At 44.9% G+C, this 12,388-nt stretch overlaps 1 protein-coding gene across 1 annotated transcript; it reads right to left on the reverse strand.

The window, feature by feature from the left end:
* LOC105011660 lies at window positions 1-12,045 on the reverse strand. Its single transcript, XM_029121654.2, has 3 exons — window positions 11,946-12,045; window positions 2,624-2,715; window positions 1-1,933 (listed from the first exon to the last, which is right to left on the reverse strand). The coding sequence occupies exons 1-3, from the start codon at window positions 12,043-12,045 to the stop codon at window positions 1,208-1,210; spliced, it is 918 nt and encodes a 305-aa protein (XP_028977487.2). The 3' UTR covers window positions 1-1,207.
* Between the last annotated feature and the right edge of the window lie 343 nt (window positions 12,046-12,388).

Genomic DNA, 12,388 nt, shown 5'->3' on the forward strand with positions numbered 1-12,388 from the left:
GTTGGCCCTGTGAGTGTCCCATTTGTGCGTTGTTAAAGTGATTCAAGTGAAATTATGTGTTGAAAATGTTTTATTGATCTTACAGGAAAAGTAATGTATCCACTCCAATCATTCAATCCACACAGGAAATTGGAAACAAACTGATGTAAACACCATTTCATTTCACCCTTCATCTTTTAATTCTGCGTAGCAAAAACAATGCATTTAAGAAAATCTTAAAAACACAAGCAAAGCTGCTTGCTCTATCTTACCTTATCCCCCCAAATACATCAAGAATCACAGTCTAAAGACATGACTGAGAAAGCTACCAATCACAATAAACACTGAGAAAACTTTGCAAAAGGAGACTCCAAATGTGAGTCGGAATACAAAAATAAAGCATTTCTGGTCTTTCTAAAAGTCAGTCGTAGAGAACACATTATTTTACCAAGCTTAGCAGGGTGGCTAGAGCTAATAGGGCAACCAAACAACACAGATATAGATATGATAGATAGATGGCTTTGTTTCAGGTATACAGACACAACACACTAAGAACAGTTCTATTAAAACAAATCACTAGTTCGTTTTTTTAAAGGGGCTGCTGCATCTGTCAACACAAGTGGACTATACCAGCCCAGTCAGAAATTAGATGGAGACGTTGAGCTAAAATGTATACATCAGAGAAAGGTGTTTGTTAAACATTGGTTTATGGCTTCTGAATGTACTATAACAAGTATAGAAACAGGTGTGTTGTAAGTACAGCTAGACGCTATGATTAATATTATTATTCTGTCGCTCAGAGGGATTGTTTTGTAATCCCAGATCATAGGGTGTTTGAAATGGCTTGGTAGTTCTCCTCTACTGTGGGACACAGGGAGATGAAGCACATGGCTGAGGCAGAACAAGCCCTTCCACCTTTCAAACTGAGTTTGGAGGGTCTGGTCTTCATAGCTCTGGTGTCTGGCTGTAGGTCTTAAGGGCTCCAGTCTGACTACGTTTCGGGATCTGAACCAGCACATAGTCAAACTGGCTCCTGGTTTGTAGTGTTTCTAAAGCAGGGCCAGTCAAACTGCCCCCTTCTGACCCTACCAGGGTCGTCTTCATTAGGGCACGTCATAGCAAAACGTTGCGCAACGGAAAACGAAAACAAGCATTCCTTATTGGACCAGGATCTGGTAGTCCCCTCTCTGTTTCAGTCCGTTTTGTGCCTAATGAACACGACCCAGGTCTAGACCAGGGCGTAGTCAAACTGCCCCCTCTCTACGCCCTCCTTGTGTTCAGTCCAGGAGGAGGAAGGCATTCGGCTGTAGGGGTCCAGCAGAATGCGGAAGCAGCGCACCAACAGGAAGATCAGGAACAGCATGAGGAGCCCCACGAAGGCAAAGGCTGTCCGCTGCTCCGCATCACCTCCCACCAGAGGAGGGCTGCTGGGAGCCCCAGTAAGGGACGGCCTGGGGGACAGCAGGAGGTCATAGTCTAGGGTGGGGACATCGCTCATCCTCCAAGGGGCGCGGCGGCAGAACTTACACACCGAATGGATGGTGGGAGGAGCGGGCAACAGGTGGGCCACAGTTATGGGCACGGTTAGGGGCACGGTCAGAGGCACGGTCAGGGGCACGGTTAGGGGCACGGTCAGAGGCACGGTCAGGGGCACGGTTAGGGGCACGGTCAGAGGCACGGTCAGGGGCACGGTTAGGGGCACGGTCAGAGGCACGGTCAGGGCCACGGTCAGAGGCACGGTCAGGGCCACGGTCAGAGGCACGGTCAGGGGCACAGACAAAACAGGCAGACAGACCAGAGTTCCGCCCGGCTTTTGTTTCTCCAGTTTGGTCTCTTTGAGACGAAGTGTCTTTTTCCAGAGATACTTGGTCTTGATCCCCGGTGACACGGTGACAGACAAACACAGCCGGATCAGGCCGAGGTCCTCCTCCCCTCGTAGCGACCCACCCGTGGGCTACAGTGGATGACAACGGTAGATGTGTTTATCACACGCTACCGTGCAGCCTCACACAGCCAGCTGGCAGGACTGATAGGACCTGACATTAGCACCTGCCAGAGAGGAAACACTACAATGTGGGTCGGCACGGCGCAGCAGGGGGGGGGGGGGGGGCTGTAGTGGTGCTCTCTCCAATCGGGGCTAATGGGGCGCAGATGGGCCCCTCAAACCCAGGTGTCGCACTCCGTAGCAGACACTAATCACAATCAGGGAAGACGCGGAACACTGTCATGTGTGAAAAAGCCAACAGCATCATGCTGCTGTGAATGTATGTATGCGTGTCTGTGGGCGTCCAAATGTGTCTGTGAGTGTCTGTGAACGTTTGAGTGTGTCTGTGACTGTCTTAATGTGTCTGTCAGTGTCGGTGAGTTTGTGAACAATAACACAAGCTGGAAGGCTAATCCAATTTCAGGGCGGTCAGTGGATCGATGGTGCCGAATGTGAAAACACTGCGCAGCACTCCCTGCTAGCGTTATATGCTAATTAAGCACTTTTCTCCAGGGAAGAGACAGACAGTGGGTTTGATAAGTGACACTCTGTCTACAGCCCTGTGGTGGTCTAATAGGGACAGGACTTATTCAATTGGATACAAGAGCTGAATGTGTTTGCTGCCTGCATATGTGTTTGAACAGTCGCTGACGAACCCACCAGTGGTTCTGAATCCCTAGTAGGGTATCGCTGTGCTGAAGAAGAAGATCCTCTGAGAGAAGGGTCCTCTCCTGTAGTGGACTGAGTCAAGCCTTACTCCACATCTGGAACCAGCACCTCTCCTCCACGCCGCTCCTAAAACACAACCTGAAACACAACAAACCGTACAGTCAACATTCCCGTTTCGACCCACTCTGATCAACATCAATACAACGTTAAATGCATCATACATGCGATATGTGGATCAGTCACATGGTTAATACTTTCTACTAACAGCCTTAATGGGCCATATCAGGGACAGACGGCAATAACTCTGGCAAACTACTCCTGTTGTTAGACCGGGGTCAATAAGTAACAATGACACTCAGACATTTTCCAGCTTCGGTACCCAGCGCGCATTACGCTGACATTCTGCTTGATTACTCTGATTTAGTGGATGATCACAGTGGCATTAGAAGAGCATTAGCCATAATGAATACATGCATATAAACACTGATATTGCGAATGTCACATCCATTCATCAGGTCAGTGTTTCAGTCGTTTGTTCAACGAGAGAGGAAGTCACGTGGAATCAAATGGCTTCTCATTAAATATATAAACCCCATCTCCCCGGGTGGATTGGGTTTCAAATCAGAAATACAGTGCAACATGACACCAGGCCATTAAGATATTCCCACAGAACCCTGTAGAATAGCCCTAATGACAAGCCCATTCAATGGGAAATTAGGTCATTTAGAGCACATACATAAAGGGCAAAGAGTTAGGGAGGTGCAGAGAGAGGGTAGAGAGCTAAGGAGAGAGGAGGAGAGGAGGAGAGAGAGGGTAGAGAGCTAGGGAGAGAGGAGGAGAGGAGGAGAGAGAGGGTAGAGAGCTAGGGAGAGAGGAGGAGAGGAGGAGAGAGAGGGTAGAGAGCTAGGGAGAGAGGAGGAGAGGAGGAGAGAGAGGGTAGAGAGCTAGGGAGAGAGGAGGAGAGGGAGGGTAGAGAGCTAGGAAGAGAGGAGGAGAGAGTTGGAAAGGTAGAAAGAATGTGGAAAGAGAGCGACAGAGACGGGCAAAGGGTTCAGGGTTGGATGAAAAGCCAGCTGTGGAACCGTTAGGCCACCTCTCCCCGAGCTAGCAGACCTTGGCAAGGAGTTTCCCACGCCACAACACAGTCACATTAACATGTCTGGCTGGAAGACGTGTGTGTGTGATATTGTACATCGTCACCTCTGCTAACAGCACTACATTTCTCACTTCCTCCCCTCGTCCCTCTGAGCCAGAGGAAGTCCCAGTGCTCTTCAATCACCGGCTCCCTGGTGAACTCCAGTCCTAAAACAGCTACTCACTGGCTGCTCGCCTCCCCAGCTGTAAGGACGGGCTACACATTCCATTAGGCACTGAGGTCCATCACTGAAGAAAATAAAACTGAGAACATGAGTGATGGAACTCTAATAGGAATGGGCGAAATGACTGTGTGCGTCCGACCGTGGGCTTCCCGTGTCCGTCCATTCGCGTGCGCGCCTGGGCTGGAGAATTTGTGAACGTGTCCCTCTGACCACAGGAGAGAATGGAAGGTTATATTACCCTGCCCAGCAGTAGGGATGCTCGTTTCCCTGACCAGTTCCCGGCGCCAGAGAGCAGAGACAGATGGCAGCCCCCCAGGACACACACACACACACACACACACACACACACACACACACACAACTAGTACATCATAACATATAAAGGCATTTAGACCAGCCCAACGAGCTGTCTGTCTGTCTGTCTGTCTGTCTGTCTGCTACACACAAACTGTACGTCCCGCCCACCATGGGTTCTAATCATTTTACAGTAAAGTCGTTTAGCAGACACTCCAGCAGACCTTCAGTAGCGAGTGTAAACGTTTTCACACACGTGAAGTGCGCACACACACTTGAAAGTTTATCTTCTTTTCTCCTACAAATTAGCCCTAAACCTGGCCTAAGTGCTCACTATATTAGCATTAGTTGCAACATTCCATGAGGATGGTTGGAAAATAAAACACCTCCAAAATATGTTGACATCTGCTGTGTTTGCGGGGAACCATACGCTTCTGTCAAAAACAAACATAACCTAAAGGAAGGGAAATCCTCATTAATGTGACCAGACTTCACACTACATTAACAGGAGCTGTAACAGTGACAGGTATTTCTACAGCAGTATGTAGCGCCGACCAAGGTCTCCAAAACATCTGTCAAAGAAGAGTAATTGACACAGAATCAGAGAAAACAGGTGTGAGGAATGAGCTTTCACATGTAACACCCAGCAGAAATCGTAGACGTGTGTCCTTTTGTGTCATTCAAACTGTTCTTTGAAATAAAAGGACCTTGATGGTGACAACATTTTGGAGGTATATCCTCAAGAGAATACTCCTAATCTAGCTAAAAGACCTTGTGGAGACTAAATTGAAAGGTTTTATAATATTTAGGGGACTTCTGGTCATAAACACACATACACACAAACACACACCCATGTGTAGAGGCATCTGAGCTACATCCCCAATATCAAGATGGCACCAAGACCAGAACCAGAAAAAGGATGTATGGAGTAAAGAGTGACAAAAGTTTAGGTTAGTAACAGACTCCTGGCTGTGAATGGCCAGCGTTGAGGAATGACAAAGCAACTGGAAGCTCCCTTGCCGTGCCATGGCTTCTGTGTCCTGCTTGTGGCTCCGTGTTTGCGACAGAGACAAAGTACTTATGAAACTGCCTACTGTTCAAAAGGAATGAATTCATCCTGAGAAAAACATAACTAATCACTTGTCACATGTTCCAGGAAGCACAGACTCACCTCTACACAAATCATGGCAATGGAATAAATTGGCAGTTTCAATGTTCTTTATTAAGGTCATTCCCTTCCTATCTGTTCTTTTACACAGTGGTGGGAAGACGAGTTATTGATTTTACTTTTTGAAATCATTGAATGAGTTGAATTTAAGATTTGAAAGGATACACTTTCCATTTGGCAAAAGCGTAAATAAAGGATTGAAAAGGGTTTTACAAAACAAACTTCTGGCCCAGCTTAAACAGAAAAGGCCTTGGACTATCTTTGTATAGGTTTCTGATGACTATCTACTCATAGTCCAAAACTCATTACGAACTGACCATGACTGTCCTCTAGCAATGCTACTCACCGCTCCCACTGTCGCTGAGGATTCAAGGAAAACCATTGTTGTATCTGTGAATCAATCACTGGGTCTGTGTATGTCTGTTTGCCATCCCACAAAGGTTTTTAAGGAAATGAAGTAATGAGAAAGGCAGGTTTTCTACCACTATTCAACCAGTTATGACTAAAACATTCACATTTCTTAGGAAACATTTTAGTCAATTGCTTATAACAGATTTTTCACCTTGCCAGTTCAGAGATTAGTACCAGCCACCTTTTGTTTACTGGTACATATTTTAGCTAATTGGCTAGGTAGAAAGAAGATGAGCCTGCATATATAGGCTAAACAAGCATTACTGGCCCAAAGGGCTGCACAGTTAGACAACTCACTGTATTAAATGTCCTTACAAATAATCTAGGATGAGGACAATCATCCCAGATTTTACAGACAGACCATCAGCAGAGGAAGTCTGTTTCAAGTTGATAAAAGTGTATTTATCTCATGCTGAACAAGTCTGATATTGTTTTGGGTAGGGGCTTGAGGGAGGAGCTTGTTTTATAAGTGGCCTTGCAAATCTGGGTGCAGGCAGAAGGCCTTGATGATGTTTCGCGGTCACGGGTCGCATGGCCACCAGAAACAGATTAGGTCAGCCGGCTGGACATGGCCGCAGAAGGTGCTTTTTGTAGCCCTGTCTGTGCATCCATAACCTTGAAATGTTTGAATCTATTACAGAGTTGGTCATAGTCTGTACTGTCACCGTGAGCGCAGTCAATCCGTGGGGAGAAAAGCTATGGGGGCAGGGGGGGGAAGGCCCCTGGTAAGTCCTCACACCTGGCCCTTTGTCAGGCTCATGAGTTCACCGTCAAGCTCACTTACCCACTCCAATACTCCACGAGGACACGTCTCTCAGAAGAGAAGTCCGGGAACGAGCCCTCTGAGAGGTGCTGAGGGGAAACAGGCCCCAATCACCCTCCTACACTGGGTCTGCCCATGCAGGGCCACTGGTCGGCCCCAACTGGGACAGAGCTCTTCAGACCAAATTAAGAAAGAGCCAAATTACATTTAGTTACCTTACCAGGCACCGCTCTGCCCTTCTGCTGCTCTTCAGGCACGCACACACTTGCATGTAAAGATTTATTTTCATTAGGTCCAATTTATTTTCGTTTGGTCCAGCACTATTATTGTATTATCAAATCCCATCAAACTGTAGCCTCTAACTATGGCCAATCATTCTTCATCAGGCTCAACAGGAAGAAAGAAACAAGAGCAGGCTTGAGTTGCCGTTATTTATGCCTTGTCTGAGTCCTTATTCTTAAAGTAATTGAAGTTTCACAAGACAGACAAAGAGAAGCAGCGTTGGCCCATAAAGATCTAAATGTCTCCAGTCTCACAGGACTACAGGCATTTCAGTGAACACTTTCCAACTGGGTGGTTATAATTAAAGCTAAAGTGAACTTGAAAAAAGGATAGAGGCAGTCAGTCACAGAGGGTAGGTGGTATTCAACCTGAGAGCAAAAAAATATAAGGACAAAACTGGTCAATCAGACTATATAAATGTTTTAATGTTCTACTCACACCGTCATTTGTTGGGGTGAGCCCATACCACTCCTTCACAGTAAAGCTGCATTTTAACATAATTAAAAATATTTAAAAGGAAAGCTATTTCACTCGTGTTGTAAGGAATTACAGGTAATATTTCATAAAAAATATGCTGGTCATATAATTAGAATATCATCAAAAAGTTTATTTATTTCAGTAATTTCATTCAAAAGGTGAAACTTGTATATTATATTCATTCATTGCACACAGACTGATATATTTCAAATGTTTATTTCTTTTAATTGTGATGATTATAACTGACAACTAATGAAAATCTCAAATTCAGTATCTCAGAAAATTTGAATATTACTTAAGACCAATACAAAAAAAGGATTTTAAGAAATGTTGGCCAACTGAAAAGTATGAAAATGAAAAGTATGAGCATGTACAGCACTCAATACTTAGTTGGGGCTCCTTTTGCCTGATTTACTGAAGCAATGCGGTGTGGCATGGAGTCGATCAGTCTGTGGCCCTGCTAAGGTGTTATGAGAGCCCAGGTTGCTCTGATAGTGGCCTTCAGCTCTTCTGCATTGTTGGGTCTGGCATATCGCATCTTCCTCTTCACAATACCCCATAGATTTTCTATAGGGTTAAGGTCAGGTGAGTTTGCTGGCCAATTAAGAACAGGGATACCATGGTCCTTAAACCAGGTACTGGTAGCTTTGGCATCGTGTGCAGGTGCCAAGTCCTGTTGGAAAATGAAATCTGCATCTTCATAAAGTTGGTCAGCAGCAGGAAGCCAGAAGTGCTCTAAAGCTTCCTGGTAGACGGTTGCATTGACCTTGGACCTCAGAAAACACAGTGGACCAACACCAGCAGATGACATGGCACCCCAAACCATTACTGACTGTGGAAACTTTACACTGGACTTCAAGCAACGTGGATTATGTGCCTATCCTCTCTACCTCCAGACTCTGGGACCTTGATTTCCAAAGGAAATGCAAAATGTACTTTCATCAGAGAACATAACTCAGCAGCAGTCCAGTCCTTTTTGTCTTTAGCCCAGGCGAGACGCTTCTGACGCTGTGTCTTGTTCAAGAGTGGCTTGACACAAGGAATGCAACAGCTGAAACCCATGTATTGCGTATGTCTGTGCGTGGTGGTTCTTGAAGCACTGACACCAGCTGCAGTCCACTCTTTGTGAATCTCCCCCACATTTTTGAATGGGTTTTGTTTCACAATCCTCTCCAGGGTGCGGTTATCCCTATTGCTAGTACACTTTTTTCTACCACATTTTTTCCTTCCCTTCGCCTCTCTATTAATGTGCTTGGACACAGAGCTCTGTGAACAGCCAGCCTCTTTAACTATGACCTTGTGTGTCTTGCCCTCCTTGTGCAAGGTGTCAATGGCCGTCTTTTGGACAGCTGTCAAGTCAGCAGTCTTCCCCATGATTGTGTTGCCTACAGAACTAGACTGAGAGACCATTTAAAGGCCTTTGCAGGTGTTTTGAGTTAATTAGCTGATTAGAGTGTGGCACCAGGTGTCTTCAATATTGAACCTTTTCACAATAATAAATTTTTCTGAGATACTGAATTTGGGGTTTTCATTAGTTTTTATAATCATCAAAATTAAAAGAAAAAACACTTGAAATATATCAGTCTGTGTGGAATGAATGTATACATTATACAAGTTTCACTTTTTGAATGGAATTACTGAAATAAATCAACTTTTTGATGATATTCTAATTATATGACCAGCACCTGTAGATCTGGAATACTGGGCAGTTTAATGATGCTGGCTACCATCAAACATGACTGTAATGTTCCAAGTGAAGACCCCAACCAGTTCAGCCCTCTGCCCTCCTCTACTAGTTGGACAGCCACTTTAATAAGTTCTGTCATGTTTTGCTGATTGTGCAAGTTTAAGAAGCTGGCCAGACCAAGGAGAGCAGGAACTTTGAGACTGCTGATCTATAAAAACTTTTCAACTACTAAAATGTGAGCGAAATTTATTGTATATGTATATATTCTGTAGTCGGCTCACCTTAAATTTACTTTTCTCTCATAACTTCAAAGTAGCAATTCCAGCTGTTCTGCTAAGGATTCAGTGGGCTGGACATAGTCAACGGTCTGTGGGTTCCCCTGGAAGGCATTCATCACTGTGATATAGCACAGGCCAGTGGAGAACAAATTTGTTCTAGACAGGAGCACAATGGCTTATCGTTTCCCTTTCTCAAAGCCCACTCTATTAACCCACAGACACATCATGCAGGCTATGTGAAGCGTAGACGTGATCAGCCTTTTCCAATTCCAAATTAGTGTCTGAATCAGTTTTGAGACAAATGTACTCCAACAGGAATATATGCCCTCTTGGGATTGTATTGTGCTAGACTCTGGGTCATCTGGTGAGAGTGGACAGCAGGACACTGCAGCCCAGCGGGGGGAGATCATCCTCGCCTCCACACCAGGATGTTTGTGTAACACTCCTGATTGCCTGAGCCGTCAGTGTGTAGAGCACAACAGGAAGCCCATGGCCCTGCTATAAAGAGTCCCTTGCTGCTGGTGAGTAATATTACAGGCTAAAGTGTTCCTCTCAGAGGGTTGTGATGTATGCAGTTAACGAGTGACAGAAGATGCATTATTTTACATAATCATTTACATGACATCTCTTGTTTTCACTGGCATGTGCAGCCAGATAGGGCGAGAGAGGGATGTGGGCTGGAATTAAAGGATTTGTGCCTACAGGAACCTCAACCAGCCTCTTATCAGTTTCTAATATCCAGATGTATGTTAATAGGGTACATTAGGTAGACTATATGAAATATCTTTGCTACACAAAGCCGAATAATAACACTTTTAGCTAATTGCCATTTTCTTCCAACTCAATTATCCTCAATATTCAGGCAAGGTAACATGAAACCCACTTGATAGTGCTTTTCATTATCCAACATTATGGTATATCTTGGGGCTTTACGTCTGAGATTAAACTTTTTTTCTTGACAGCCCCCGGAAACTTCACACATCATCCTGTATAGAGTACGTCCCAAATGAGAGGTCCTTATTTATCTCTGGTTAAATAAAAAAGATCTTTGGCATGAATGAACCCACTCCTGAATCAGCGTCACACCAGTGACCCCAAGAGAAGAAGCTGGAAGGTACTAGAACATTCCGGAGGCAGCTGGCAGGGTCGGCCCATCCCCTGCACCTCGCCAGATAAAGAATGAATGGGCTCCAAAGGAACAATTAGGGGCTGAGGCTCAGAAAGAATATGAATAAAAAGCCGGATAAGAAGAAAACGAAGCAGCAGAAGGTAGGAGCCAGAATGTGACACCCTCACAGATGCCCTCCAGGTGAAGCCATCACAGATGCCCTCCAGGGCCCTGAACACTTGGGATGTGTCCGTTCCCTGTCTCTATCCCGGGTAACAATACCCAGCATGGCAAATACAGATTAAATTAAAATAACCAGTACCACGTCCCTTTACTGTTACGCACATGACCTGTAGCAGTAGAACAAATCTTGAGTGAATAACCATGAAGTCAGAATTGCCTGTAAGAAGTAAGAAATGGAATCTCTCAGTTCCCACAGATCTGATCACCTTACCTTTTATCAATCCACACTACAGCTAAATGCATCTGGCCACTGAGCTTGTCATTTTCTCATTAGCTCAGTTTGAATACTGTTTTTTAGAAAACTATCTAAGGGATTCACAAGTTGCTATCATTTTTACTGACACATTTGGTGATGTTTAATTAACGGGCACAAAATGCCAGTTAAATTAAATTACAAATTGTTTTAAGCAGTCATTTTTCAGATCAGTCATTGTTTTCTTGCTCTGTCTGGGAGCAGCACTAGTTAAACTCTGGGTTTTTCTCATCACACTGTAAAACATATTGGCTAGGGTATTGTTTGATACTTATTGGAAAATATGAGTATAAATAGCTTCTTAGATATAAAACTATACACAATGATACACCAGGGATGTACAATATACTCATTTTACTTGGATATGCACAAATGTTTTTTTTGCTGTGTGACATGGAATTTTTATTTAGGTGCACTGGTCTGCTAATAAAAATGAAGGATTCTAACTGTAAAAAGCTCAAATATATTTGGATTTTGTGCACACACATTACTCTGTATTCGTCTACATATTTAAACTTAGGCAAACACTTGCTCCACGTAAAAAAAACTATCCGCCCAGAGCTCTGCACAAACATAAGCGTGCACATACCCACAAAACATGAACATGCACACAACTTCACAAAGGCTTGTTTGTCCCACTTCCACCATTGTTAATATTTCTACATTTCCCTGCGAAAAATGTTAAGAGCGACAAGACCCCCGGGGCTGACTCCAAACAGCTAGTCTCCCCACCAGTCACTGAGAATAAGACTCCGTCCGGTCAAACCCACCTGGAACACATCTTTAATTTACATCCCAAATCACACCATGAAATATTCAGCGAGACGAGGGCCGTCCGAACTGGCAGTGAGGCAGAGTCCGACAGGGCTCAGTCACTCATCACAGACCCCCACCCCCCCACCCACCCCCCCCGTCAGTGGAACAGCGAGAGACTCACAGAGGAAGAGGTCGGCCGGAGGCGGGCTGAGAGGAAGAGCAGAATGCTAATTCCTGTGATTCACGTCTGTATTCATGAAGGAAAGTGGCGGACGAGCATCAATCAGAGGTATCCGAGAGGGAGTGGGTGGCAGGGTGGGCAAGAACATGGACACGTCAGCAATCTCAAAGTCAAAGGACAGCACTTTCTCCATTGTGAGACTTCAAACTGGCCCACTGTTAGGGACAAAGTTGAGCCAGAGCCAGATCACGGAATATCAACAGAATATAGGACTGACTAACAGTCTGGAAAATCAACATTTTCCAAGGTTGGGAAAGGTTATGGTAGCCTAGAGACAGGATATAACACAATACATTTTTGTCTGTGGAAAGATTAGGACTGAATAGTCCATTGCCTCTTTCCTTATCGCTGGCCACAATGTTACCTGTCTTTCAAATAAAAGGGCATTTGAGGACTAAAAATGCTGAATATCCTGTCAAGCCGATAGAAGGGCCGCACACACGTTTCATGCTGACTGTCCAGATCTTAGTCACCAA

Source organism: Esox lucius, chromosome 8 (genome assembly GCF_011004845.1).
Source record: "Esox lucius isolate fEsoLuc1 chromosome 8, fEsoLuc1.pri, whole genome shotgun sequence".
NCBI lineage: Eukaryota > Metazoa > Chordata > Actinopteri > Esociformes > Esocidae > Esox > Esox lucius.

What these genes read in the sequence shown, in the direction of transcription:
- LOC105011660 (XM_029121654.2), bottom strand. Translation starts at nt 12,045, where the DNA reads ATGGAGAAAGTGCTGTCCTTTGACTTTGAGATTGCTGACGTGTCCATG. An exon ending in GATACCTCTGATTGATGCTC is followed by an intron (nt 2,716 to 11,945) that starts GTCCGCCACTTT and finishes ATGTGGAGTAAG; the next exon opens with GCTTGACTCAGTCCACTACA. An exon ending in CTAGGGATTCAGAACCACTG is followed by an intron (nt 1,934 to 2,623) that starts GTGGGTTCGTCA and finishes CATCCACTGTAG; the next exon opens with CCCACGGGTGGGTCGCTACG.